The 13,946-nt window shown below is 35.8% G+C and overlaps 1 protein-coding gene across 1 annotated transcript in view; it reads right to left on the reverse strand.

Annotated features, from left to right (window-relative positions):
* Positions 1-6,228: 6,228 nt before the first annotated feature.
* The window catches only part of LOC145259117 (uncharacterized), a 49,611-nt gene continuing 41,893 nt past the window's right edge, over positions 6,229-13,946 (reverse strand). The window contains exon 6 of the mRNA XM_080116787.1: positions 6,229-6,854. Within this exon, the coding sequence (XP_079972913.1) occupies positions 6,304-6,854 (551 nt within the window). The 3' untranslated portion in view covers positions 6,229-6,303. The remainder of the gene's footprint in view (positions 6,855-13,946) is intronic.

The raw sequence follows: 13,946 nt of genomic DNA on the forward strand, positions 1-13,946 counted from the left end.
TTAATTTTTGTACCTTTTCTCCACGTTAAAAAACGACCCTGGTGTCTAACTCTGTCCCGTGGGGAGGCATTGTAAATAGGTACTATCTCCAAGCCAAATATACAATCAGCAGCAGCAGTAATAACAACTCCAGGTGTGTGTGATGCATAGACAAATGGATATATCTTTAGTCTGGTCTCTTTTGTCACTGCTTCATGATGGTAATTCCTCCTCATCTTGTAGACGCTGGAATAAAGGACCTTTCCAATATCAGATGCATACTAATCAACACAAAGACAACTTCCTTTCTTTCCGGTTTTATTTCAGCCGTCAATACACCATGACGCCCAGGACACAATGCCAAGCTCTCTTCACTAGCCTTTGTAAGTTCAAACATGGATTGCGCCCTCTTGCCTTTGAAGAACCAAAACCTCTCACCAAAATGAAACTGACACCAAGCCAACAATTCTTCCTCCAAGTCAAAACTGTCTTATTCAATTTGGTTGTTACATCTATAATCAACTCATTCTTTGTTTTCTAAATCTTTGAACTCTTTCAATATGAGACAATAGCATCATTCTTTGACATTCAAGATCAGGTGATTTATTATTGTAGTTTCATTTGTTTTCTAAATTTGACCTCTTTTGTCATTCTTTGACGTCAGCAATGTTATTGTTTGTTTTTGTTTGTACATTCCTTTTGCTTTCAAATTTTTTTATTTGCATTTATTTAAATTTTAAAGCTGCATTCATAGCCAGTCACTCAAATTACATATTTAGCTAGTTAACCCGACTCACTCGTTACTGTAGGGTTCCAATCTGTATAACTATCTTAATGGCCCCAATGTAACAATAGTTTGAGATTTGAACATCCCTGTTAGATGGAGCAAGGAGCTACCTTGTCTTGGAAAGAATTTTGCAGAAATATCTGATAGCATGTAGGTGTGGAGTCAAATATGCCATGCATGCAGCAAGCCAGCTATGTTTACATTTTAACATGAAGAATATGAGAAGAAAAAAAACTGTACTTAAAAAAAATACCCCAAAAAACTTAACGTAGATGTCTAAACTCTTAACAAACATTTGTTTTTCAAGAATCCAAATGTGAAACATTCGTTATGTAATCTGGAATAACTGGTGTTTGTTTGATTTTTATTCCATGAAAAATTGGCATAAGATGAATGTAGTGACAGTGAGAGTAGATAAATAGTAGTAAATAATAAATGGATGCAACCTTCTTTTTAGAAGATTTTATTTGGGAGAGTCCAGTTATCCAGAGGAAATGTAATATATATTGAACAAAAAAGACAAAATGAATGCATAATTTCTGAAAACACGCATGAAGACTTAAGTTTAATTGGCGGAACAGATTAAAATATGGAAATCGACTTTACTTTATTATATATATATATATATATATATATATATATAAACACACACAGAGGAATCGCTGCTTATCAAGGCCCGGAGGCCACTCGAGGATAAGGGTTAATGAGTATACATTATTCATTGTTATTACAGTGTAGTAAATATAAGTAGTGGGAATTTTGCAAACTGGATTACTTAGGGGGATGGTTCATCAAGAACTTGTTTATGTTAGACTTGAAGACAATCAGATTGTAGCCAGCTGGAAAGCAGGAAAACGGAAGATGCAGTTCTAAGAAAAAAGCTTTGTTCATGGAATCTACATTTAGGTTTAGGCACAGATCAAGAGTGTGGGAAATTATTGATAGTGTTTTCAGTTAGATGAGTGTTTTTCGTGAAAGTTGGCGAGGGGGGGCCATAGATTGAAGCTCAGATTAGCACTTGCCATGAAAATAACGATAAAGCTGAGACAGGCTCACAACGTCTCTTCTGTGGGAAAGACGTTGCAGGGAAGAGAAAAGAACATCCCCCACTCTAGTGGATTTATTTTCCATCCACATTAAAACATGATAGGATAATTGAAACTTTCATATTCTAATCTGTTCCGCCATCCAATTAAACTTAAGCCCTCATGCATGTTTCCAGAAAATATGCATTCAATTTGTCTTTTTCCAATATTTATTATATTTTCTCCAGATAATCGAACTCTCTCAAATAAAATCTTCTAAAAAAGGTGGCATCCATTTTTACTTGCTACTATTTATCTACTCTCATTACATTTCTTATGCGTTGCAACAATGAATATATTTCAACAAGATTTGGAAGTCCCTGGTAGGCAGGATGGAGGCCAATCTGTTGCCTAGGAGAGAACTGCTGCAAAGAGATTGCATAGTGTGGAAACTCTTTGCAGTTGATCCTTATGATAAAGTTTCTGGGAGATGTGGAGTAAGATATACCATGCATGCAGCTAACTTGCTACTGGAAATGATGACAAGAGAAATCAGTTTTTTTGCTTTCTTCTCTCACATATATATCTCCCCTATGCGTGTACAATTTTTTTTATTATGTTTTTCTGATTGTTCTTTTTTATTATTTAATTGTTTTAATTAAAAATTATTGAAATTATTTTTTTTTTTTTAAGAATTATTGAAAACACTTTTTGCACTTTTTTTTTAAAAGAATTATTGAAAACACTTTTTAAGTCTTTTTAAACTATTTTGAGAATATTATATATTGGATATGATTTTTTATAACTTTAACTTTTCATAACTTCATGTGCATATATATATATATATATATATATATATATATATATATATATATATATATATATTAAAAAGTTTGATTCATGTCCAGGTAACCTACATCTAAAATTTCAAGTGTTTGGACCCAAAATTAACGGAGGAGTTTGGTAGTGTCTGTAACTCTTTCAACTTTAACCTCTTGGCAGCCAAATTTTTGCCCAAAAATGATTAAAAAGCTTGCTGCATTTTTGAATACCGTTTATGTAAAATTTCAAATGTTTAGACCCAAAATTGGCTGAATAGTTTGCCAGAGACTGCAAAGGTGAAAATTTTTGGACTTTGACCCCTTGGTAGCCAAATTTTTGGATCAAAACCGATTAAAAAGCTTTCCCCATGTCTGAATACCCTTTATGTAAAATTTCAAATGTTTAGACCAAAAAATTGGCTGAGTAATTTGGTAAACACCTCAGTGGTCAAATCTTTTTAATTTTGACCCCAATTTTAACCTCTTAAGCCCTTTTGGGTTAAAATTTTACCCCAATTTTTCCCCTTTAGGCCTTTCAGGCTAAAATCAAATTAAAAAGTTTGATCCATGTCCAAGTAACCTACATCTAAAATTTCAAGCATTTAGACCCAAAATTGGCAGAGGAGTTTGGTAGAGTTTTCAAAGGACAAATTATTGAACTTTGACCCCTTAACAGCAAAATTTCTGGCCGAAAACAATTAAAAAGATTTTCCCAAATCTCAATGTCAAATCTCGAGTCTGTAGACTGAAAATTGACAGAGTGGTTTGGTAGAGAAATGTACACACACATACAGAGACGATTTCATTTTTAAGATATATTAGCAGTTCGACCCGGCTTTGCTTGGGCCCTATGTACTGTTTATTACTTTATGTGCATATGCATATATTAAAAAGTGTGCAAATGTACGGTAATGCCTTTCCATATAATAGACTTCTTTAACTACCATAGAGAAAAGTTGGTAGAGAAAACAGAGGTTGAATTTTTTTTAACTTGGACCCCAATTTCGACCCCTTAACGTTTATTGTTTTGGGCTCAAATCAAATTAAAATGTTTGACCCATGTCCAAGTAAAGTACATCTAAAATTTCAAGTGTTTAGACCCAAAATTGGTGGAGGAGTTTACTAGAGTCTGCAAAGGTCCACTCTGTCAATTTTTACCTCTTGGCAGCCAAATTTTCGCCCCAAAACTGATTAAAAAGCTTGCTGCATGTCTGAATATTCTTTATGTAAAATTTTTAGACCCAAAATTGGCTTAATAGTTTTCTAGAGACCGCAAAGGTAAAATCTTTTGAAACTTGACCCCTTGGAAGCCAAATTTTCAGCAAAAAATGATTAAAAAGCTTGCCCTATGTTTGAATACACTTTAACCGCTTCTGTGGTACCAGTTTTCAAGAATTCTGGTGAAAGAACTAACCCATTAAATTATCGCCCCATTAGCCTTCTCGCGCTTTTCACCAAAATATTTGAGCCCTTAATTAATCAAGCTCTAATCCATCACCTTACAGCTGCTAAACTCCTGACTGACAATCAATATGGATTTAGGCAAGCCCATTCCACATCAGATATCCTAACTGTAATCTCTGAACGTATATACTGTTCACTGGACAAAAAAGTAGCCCTCGATATATTTAAGGCTTTTGACAGGGTATGGCATGATGGTCTTCTAAGGAAAATTAGATCATATGGTATCACTGGAAGAATGCATAATGTAATTAAATCCTTCTTAAGTAAGAGAAAAATCCAGGTTGTCCTCGACAGCTGTACATCTAAACAATATGATATAAATGCAGGAGTACTTCAGGGGTCTATCCTTGGACCTTTATTATTCCTGATATTCATAAATGACCTCCCTGATAAAATTGTTTCTGAGATGGGTATATTTGCTGATGACACCATTCTCTATAACAGGCACGAGGGGAAAACAAATGAGCACATATCTAAGCAAATGGCAGAAACACTAAAGGGTGACCTCCAATCTGTAGTGGAATGGGGACAAAAATGGAGGGTCGCATTCAATGCTGCCAAGACTAAGCTTGTTTCTTTTAATAGTTACAAGAAATCTACCACCAATAGCAATGGCCAAGAACACATTACCCGAAAGTACTTTCTTTAAACTCTTCAGCCTAACGTTTACAGGAGACATGAACTGGAATAGATACATTGAGAGCATTGACAAGGCTGCTGCGAAGAAGGTGGGCTCTGTCTACCGTGCTAGAAAGTTACTTATGCCTCAAAGTATCCTGTACCTCTATAAGGTCACCATTCGCTCATGTATGGAGTACTGTTGTCACATTTGGGCTGGTGCATCTGCTACTTGTCTCTCACTCCTTGACAGGATCCAAAAGAGAGTCGCCAATCTGATAGGTCCTGAACTTTCATCTAAGCTTCAGCCTCTGTCCCATCAACGAAATGTTGCATCCCTCTTCCTGTTCTACAAGTACTTTAATGGTGAATGCTCTGACGAACTACAAGCACTTGTACCCCCTCGACGTGAATACCCCCCGACAAACCCGACAAGCAGCTAAATCCCACCCCTTCACAGTAAAGATCCCTAGGTGAAGAAAGCTTTCTACTACAATAGTTTCTTCTCCAGAACTGATAGACTTTGGAACTCGCTTCCGGGATTCTGCTTTTCCAACTGTACTGACATGCAGAAGTTCAAGTGTAATGTGAACAGACATCTTGCTACTCATCTCCCTTCATAATACCCTTGCAACTTATGTCCATGATAGTAGCTTCTTACTTCAAAGTGGCACTGTACCTTGTTTGGGATGAAAATTGAATTTTAAAAAAAATTGAATAAAAAAAAAAATATATATAAAATTTCAAATGTCTAGATGAAAAATTGGTTGGGTAATTGGGTAAAGACCGTAGAGATCAATTTTTTTTAACTTTGACCCCAATTATGACCCCTTAACCTTTAATGTTTTGGGCTCAAATCAAATTATAAAGTTAGATCCATGTCAAGTAACCTATATCTAAAATTTCAAGTGTTTAGACCCAAAATTGGCAGAGGATTTTGGTAGAGTTTTCAAAGGTCAAATCGTTGAAATTTGACCCCTTGACAGCCAAATTTCTGGTCAAAAACTGATGAAAAAGATTTTCTCGAATCGCAATACCCCCCCCCTCCATGTAAAATTTTGAGTTTGTAGACCGAAATTTGACAGAGTTAGTATATATTATATATACACACACAGACAGACAGACATTTTCACTTTTATAGATATATAGATAGATTAGCATGGATATCTGACGTTGCCTGGGTTGACATGAAGTTCAGTTTGGACATACCTGCTATACGAAAGATATTGAGCACTTTAATCAATATCCCCACAACAATTTACAAACTAAAAGAACAGATAAAAAACACAAAAAAATGTAATCACCCAAAAGAAGAAGTTTATGACAACTTCCCCACCAGATACTTTGGCAGAAGGGATATAAAGAGAAGTTATTCTCTGAATATTGAGCACTTTTTGTTGCCAGTGCAATGGACCCCCCTCCCTTAAAAAAAAAAAACAAATGAATCAAAACAACTTTTCTTTCAATCAAAATAGCGAGTGTCCATGCAACTGAAAAAAAAAAAAAAAAAAAAAATGAGCTGTGGCAACTGGGCTCGAACCTGAAACTGCATTTTTTTTAATAACAGCCATACCAGAAGTTAGGAAGTACATTAGCTGACCATAATCCATCAAGTTTTTAGTTGTTCACGAAAAGTTTTTAATTTTTTATAAAATTCAAAAGGTTGCGTGTGAGAGATTTTTACACAAACTACATCATCAGTCAAATGTAAACCGTTGTGTGAATCTGAGGTTGCTAAGCGATTTGTTGATTCAGAATCTGTAATGTTAGAATGCAGATTTGCATTTATCTTTAGTGCAGAACTCGGTGATCTGGCGGCATTCTTCAGAGACTCTGAAAGCCGATCTGAAGACGAAAGACCAGAAAGTTTTTCTGAAAGGAGACACGTCACAGATTCTTCAGACACAGACTCCTTTAACTGGTGCATTTCTGGGATCTTCTTGGACATATTTTTACCAAGCGGCTTTTGTTCCTGATGTAAATCACAGTCATCATCTTTGAAATCGGTAAGCAAAGAATTTTTTGTTTGAATTGCGCATGAAGTAAAATCTTGAATTTCCTGTTTAACTTCACACAATTGCATACAACATTTTTCAGCGGATTGTTGAGGAGACGTGGATGAAAGTTCCAAAGTTGATTGGATATTTTCTGATTCCATATCTGTAAAAGTGAAAGAGTTGATTATATTTTTAGAAACAAACAATTTGGGATCATTTTTTAGATTTACAGAAAGTTTGGTTGTTTTGTTTTGTGGCATATCAACCATTTTCAGGTTATTTAATGACAAATTTAATTTTGGAAAAAAGTTTTTATGCTTAAAGTTCTTTATATCTTCATATATTTATTTATGGTGTTTAGTTTAGTTGTTTTGTAGAAGAAAACAGTTATTTTTGTTTTTGACTTTGCAGAACATGATTGAGTTTTGCAAATGGAAAGGAAAAACAGTAATAACATGAGTGCTTGGTGCATTTTAGGTCAGGAAGATAATATCTTAACACAGCCTGATCTGGCAGATCAGGAAATATATAGAAAGAGGAATATTTCCAAAAAAGATGAAAGTTTTCCTAATCAGTTTGTGGAAAGGAAATCAAATGCATTCTAACTTTTGTGATACATGTAAGTATTGGGTATGCAAGAAATGCGGTGGAATTGGTTGGTTGAAAAAGGATAACCAATTTGTGTGCAAAAAGTGTAAAAACAATGTAAGAGATGGATGAGAATTTAGATGTGGGGAAAATATATTTGGATGGTTAAACTATTGAGGTTGCTCAGAAGGTTTGTCATTTTTGTAATATCATTGGAGCAGAGGGTGGAGCAAGTGCTAGCATGATTGCAAGTCTGACTTTACTAACCAACAAAGTGTTAATATTGTTAACCAAAGGAAGAGTCTATCAGGCATGTGTAGGCATTGTGGTGAGGAGTGAAATACATCCTAAGATGGAGTACTTTGCCACATCTGATCAGGTGCCACTCATAGCACTCATTGCTGCCTTGGCAGAGTACAAAATCAACTTTGAAATCTCGTGGGAAATGTCCTATTCTCTTCCCTATCGCCCCTTCTTAATAAAAAAGATGTTATTAGTTTTTCTCTACTTTCGTAGAAAGTTCTTTGACTGAGCTACAATCTATCTATTTTGGTGCATATTTTTCACCATAGTAATCTAGCGAGGAATGTCCTCTTCTCCTCACTACCACCCCTTTCTCATAAAAAGAAACATTACTAGTCTCTCTCTACTCTATTGTTATTTTCATGGTAGCTCCATGACCAAACTTCAAGCTATCACCCCTCTCTGTAAAACATTTACAACTAAACTCATCTAGCTAAAACCACTGTACATAATTTTCTTTCCTAAGCAGAACTCTTCTCCCTACAGCTTCTTTTGTTGTATAGCCAGGGTCATATTGGGAGACATATCTCGAGTACATTTTAAAGAGACGGGGACATGTAATACAGGATTTACGATGATGAGTGAGAAAAGTAGATGACATTTATATAGTTCTGTGATGCTTCTACTTAACACATATAGACGAGGAGAGAGATAGGGGATGTACATTCTTGGGAGAGTTACATAAAGTTCATAATAACGATGAAGGAAACAAAGTTCATATTAAGGATGTTTCACACATTATCGTTTGCTGTTGAATGATGACACGACACAGTTTTACAAAAACATGATGACTTCTTTATTATCAGATCGGCCGGTCGAATGATGATGACGTCAAGGAATTCAAAGTCGATCTACATGATTAAACGTTCTCCCTTCGCTTCTAAAGATCCGGACTCAACTGCTTCTGATCTTCGACTTTAGCTCCTATATTGAGAATTCATTTTTGCTATGACGTCAGACGTGTGGTCTCAAAACGTGATCGACTCATGTGATTTAAACATACATTTCCAAAACACACTTCTGCAACAAAGAATTCTCACTAACCTATTTTTCAACCTAACTTATTTTTCAATATGTTTTTAAATTGTATTGTTCATAATTTTTTTAGCTGACCTTTTTAATTCACTTTCCATAAAAGAATGCACAATTAAATTCTTTTTACAAACAAACATATCTAAACTAATTTATATGAAAATTTAACAATGCGAAATCCCAACATTCCATTTCCTGAATATATTTCTGAACCTTGCTTACAAAGTTTGAATCTCGGTCTATTGTTAGGAGAAACATATGTACCCCCCTCCTTATATCATAATGGATATATAGATATGAGCCAAACAGACCTCCCTTCTCCCCTTCCTAAGTTGAACAGCGAACAATCGAACGACACAACCCCTCCCTCCCACACTATCCTAATCTCATTTTCCACTTATCTAATGTTCTTCTTACTTATAGGAAAAGGGGACAGCCCTTTTTTCTGTAACACTTTCTCAAAGAAGAGCCGGTACTAGTCTTTCTTTGTTCTATTATTTTCGTAGAATGTTCTTGACTGAGCTCCAATCTATCTTGTGTGTGTGTGTTTCTCACCTACAGGGTGTCATAATAAAATGTATACACTCTTTACATGATCATGAAATCAACGTTCTATATACTCGTAATAAAGAAAAGTTTCATACATCAAAATACTGTGAACAAATATAGAAACCAACCAATCATCAAAAGTGTTCAATTTGGTGGCCACTGTGATCCATGCCCAGCCGACAATGCTTGCTGATTGAATGCAAAATTTTGGAACTCCAGTCTCTCGAGCTGGTTGCTGAACAGATTTTCTATACGATTTGTGAAATCATCTCTCAATGACTTCTCTTGCTTTTGTGAAGCTGGCCGATGATCGTGTTTTTCCATTTCCAGAGTGGTTCTTAAAGACATTTTTAACTGTTCCTTCTTACGCAAACTCATGATGGAAACAAGCAATTGTGAACATTGTTGGTACATCTAAAACGTTTTTGCACTTCTCTTATGTTCACAGTCTTCTGTTAACAATTTAGCGGATGTTTTTGTTTTTTTCCTTAGTCTTGCTTCAGCCATTATTCACAAATGTAAAAACATATCTTATTATAAATTTTCCTAATGTCTGTGTGTGTGTGTGTGTGTGTGTGTGTGTGTGTGTGTGTGTGACACGGTTTATCTCAGCCTTCAGGCAACCCACCCAGGCAAGTAAGGTACCGAAATGAAGCTTATGACCCAGCAGATGTTTTAGTGATATTTATATCCATGTTTGGTGCATGGAAATGCAAAAAAAAAAAAAAAATAACGATTTACTGAACAACGTTTTATTTACTGGATATTTTTCCGGTACAAAGACTTGTTCTTGTTTATAATAAATGTTGGAGTTATAGCCATTTAAAGAGGGTATACATTTTATTGGGACAGCCTGTGTATGTAACTTTCATATATATATATATATAAAGAGAAATGTTTCCCCTGCCCAGTTTGTGGAAAGGGAATCGAATGCAATTCTATATTTTGTGATACATGTAAGTATTGGGTACAGAAAAATGTAGTGGAATTGGTTGGTTGAAAAAGGATAACCAATTTGTGTGCTAAAAGTGTAAGATAACGAAAATTGTAAGATGAAAATTCAGACATGGAGAAATGACACAAGGTGCTTTCAATAAGTTTCCAGACTTTTTTTGTGCAGGTATTTCAATTGAAAATTTAGTATGTTATTGCTATACATCTTATGAGATGACTGACCAATTTTTAGGATTTCAGATTCAAATGAACAGCTATAACAGGACTTCAAATACACCCTACTAAAGCCTGATTGTCACAGCTGGTGACTTTCAACAATGCAATCTGGAAGTGAGGACACTTTAGAAGAATGATATGCAATAAAATTCTGATTTAAACTTGGAAAAAATGCCACAGAAACGTATGGAATGCTTGAGACTGCTTTTAGACCATCTTGCATGAATCGAACATAATTATTTGCTATGAACTGAAGATGCGGAAGATTTGCGTAAAGTTTGTCCCAAGGGGGCAGTCCACAACTCCATCCTTGTCATAGACTATTTGACCAAGATAGGCATCAAGACAGTTCCTCATCTTCTTTATTGTAAAAAACCTTGCTCCCTGTGACTTTTGGTTATTTCTTCAGCTCAAGGAAAACCTTACAGGCTGTCATTATGAGACAATTGAGGAGATGAAAGAGGCTGTGACAAGGATCACTGATACACTCACACAAGAGGACTTCCATGTGACCTTCCAGAAGTTGTTGGAATGGTGCAACAAGTGCATTGCAGCCAGAGGAGATTACTTCAAAGAGGAATAGAGTTTCATGTGCGTATTATCAATAAAAGTGTCTATATGATAAAATATGGAAACTTATTGAAGGCAGCTCATATTTAGATGGTGGAGCTATTTAGGTTGTTCGAGTAAGAGTTAGGGTTCAAGTAAAGGTTGGTTAGGGTTAGGGTTAAGGTTAGAGTTAGGATTAGGGTTAAGCTTAAGGTTAGGGTTAGGATTAAGGTTAAGCTTAAGGTTAAGGTTAGGGTTAGGTTTAGGGTTAAGCTTAAGGTTAGGGTTAGGGTTAGGGTTAAGCTTAAGGTTAGGATGAACAAGAACAGTTGGAGCACAGTGTAGAGTTGATGCTAACATAATTCCAAGAATAAGAAGTGGATGGAGTAAGTTCAAGGAACTTCTGCCATTACTAACCAGCATAGCATTACAATAGATGCATAATGTGAGTCTTAAAGACAGGTTTAGTTCTGATGACTTCAGAGAAGATTAAATTTGGAAGATGTGTGAAGAACAGAAGTTTTGTCATTTTGGTGATGCCATTGGAGCACAGGTTGAAGCAGGTGCTAGTATGATTACAATAATTATGAGTCGACAGAGTAATCTCAGAGAATTTCAGCCATAACTAACCAGTAGCGAACTAATATATTATGTTCTTGACTGAGCTCCAATCTATGTTATGTGCGCGTGTTTCTCACCTAATGTAACTTTATAAATATATAAAGAAATATTTCCAATGCTCAGTTTGTGGGAAGGTAATCAGATCCAATTCTATCGTTTGTGATACATGTAAGTATTGGGTACACAAAAAGTGCAGTGGAATTGGTAAATTGAGAGAGGATAACCAATTTGTGTGCAAGAATTGTAAGACAATAGAAATGAATGAGAATTCAGATGTGGAGAAATTATATTTAGATGGTGAAGCTATTGAGGTTGTCGATAAGTTTTATTATCCAGATGATATCATTGAAGCAGTTGTTAGTATGACTGCAATGAGTTAGGAATGGATAGATTAAGTTCAGAAAAATTCTGACGTTATCAACTAGCGAAGCGTTACCACTGTTGACCAAGGAAAGAATCTATCGAGCATATGTGTGATGATGCTTGGGAGTGAAACCTGTAAAGTTGAGGATATAAATTGCATGAAGAGAAACCATATGAGAAGAATATGATGGATGCGTAATGTCTGTCTTACACATGTTTCACCATTATGATGGAAAATATTTGATTTATATATGAAATTTTGTCCAATTTCATTTTGAAATAGTGTATCCACGTTCTTAGCTTTGCTAGTCAAAACCAAGATGGCAGCTTGAGAACCTCCCAACATTGGATCAGATGTCTCCTATTTTTGGAGGAGCAAAGGAGAGAAAGATATGTCTTGGAAAGGATGGGGGGGGGGCTCTTTTCTTTTGACCATCATCTGAAAAGTGAATGTTCCATGTTTTTGAGATACCGTTCTCCCCATGCATCTTAAATACTATTCTTCTCTTTTATTCTGTTTTTTTAAATCTGCGCTGTTCTTTACTATCTGTTTGTTTTAATATACAGATATTAAACGTTGGCATGACAAAGTATGTGAAAATCTGTATTGGAGTTTGTACCAAAAGTTTGGAATCCAAGTGACAAACAAGTGGTTCCAACATCACCCAGAAGTGGCATTGGAAGATGAGGACATTAAGATTCTCTAGGGTTTTATGGTTCAATGTGACCAAGGGATAACTCATAGGAAACCGAATATTGTACTTCTAAAGAAAAAGACCAACGAGTGCCAAATTATTGATGTAGCTTGCCCAAATGACATCAACTTAGCAGGCAAAAAGAATGAGAAACTACAGATTCCATGAACAAAGTTTCTTTCTTAGAAGTGCACACCTGTGGAACTCTCTTCCGTTTGCCTGTTTCCCACCTGACTATAACTTGGATGTCTTCAAGTCCAACATAAACAAATTCCTGTTGAACTGCCCCCTTAAGTAAGACACTTTATCAGATCTCCATTACTAGCGATTACTACGATATTATCCCACTGATTACTGTATACGCAATAATCCTTATCCCCGAGTGGCTTCCGGGCCTTGATAAATGGTGACTTCCTTAAAAAAAAAAAACTATCAGAAATTAAAGGTGGAGATTGATAGATTGTGGAATACGAAAACTTCCATCGTGCCAATCATAATGGATACGCTTGGCGCGATTCAAGTTCAAGTGTACGAAACAATTGAGGAGATGAAAGAGGCTGTGACAAAAGGTCATTGACACGCTCTCACGGGGGCTTTCATGGGACCTTCCAGAAGTTGTTGGAATGATGGAACAAGTGCATTGCAGCCGGAAGAGATTATTTTTTTTTTTTTTACATAGACATCACCACTTATCAAGGCCAAGAGGCCACTCGAGGATAAGGGTTAAAGAGTGTACAGTAGAAATTTGACAATATAGTAATCGTTAGTAATGGAAATTCGGTAAATTTGTTAACAAGTGGGATGGCTCATCAAGAACTTGTTTACGTTAGACTTGAAACAACCATATTGTAGTCAGCTGGAAAGCAGGAAAACAGAAGACAATTCCACAGGCGTGCAGTTCTAAGAAAGAAGCTTTGTTCATCGAATCTATGTTTAGATTTAGGCACAGATAAAGAGTGGGGGGAATTATTGATAGTATTTTTAGCTAGACGAGTGTTTCTTGTGAAAGTTTGGCAAGGAGGGACCATAGACTGAATCTCAGTCGAACACTTTCCATGAAAATAACGATAAAGCAGAGACAAACTCGCAACATTTCTTCTGTGAGATAGAGATTGCAGGGAAGAGAAAAGGATATCTCCTATGAGACTACAAAGTCTATTTTGAACTCTATCAAGGCAGGACAAGTCCTTTCTAGCAGCTCCTGCCCAGATGTGACAACAGTATTCCATCCTTGGACATACCTGGCTCTTATATAGGTACAGAATTGCATCAGCAGTGAGATATCTACTCGATAGAAGGATCCCACCATTTTTCCAGCGGCCTTGGCAACAGATTTGATGTACTTCAAAGGGGAATATAATTTCATATGTGTACTATCAATAAAA

The sequence above is a fragment of the Euprymna scolopes genome, chromosome 34, assembly GCF_053919585.1.
Source record: "Euprymna scolopes isolate OS-2025 chromosome 34, ASM5391958v1, whole genome shotgun sequence".
Taxonomy (NCBI): Eukaryota; Metazoa; Mollusca; class Cephalopoda; order Sepiida; family Sepiolidae; genus Euprymna; species Euprymna scolopes.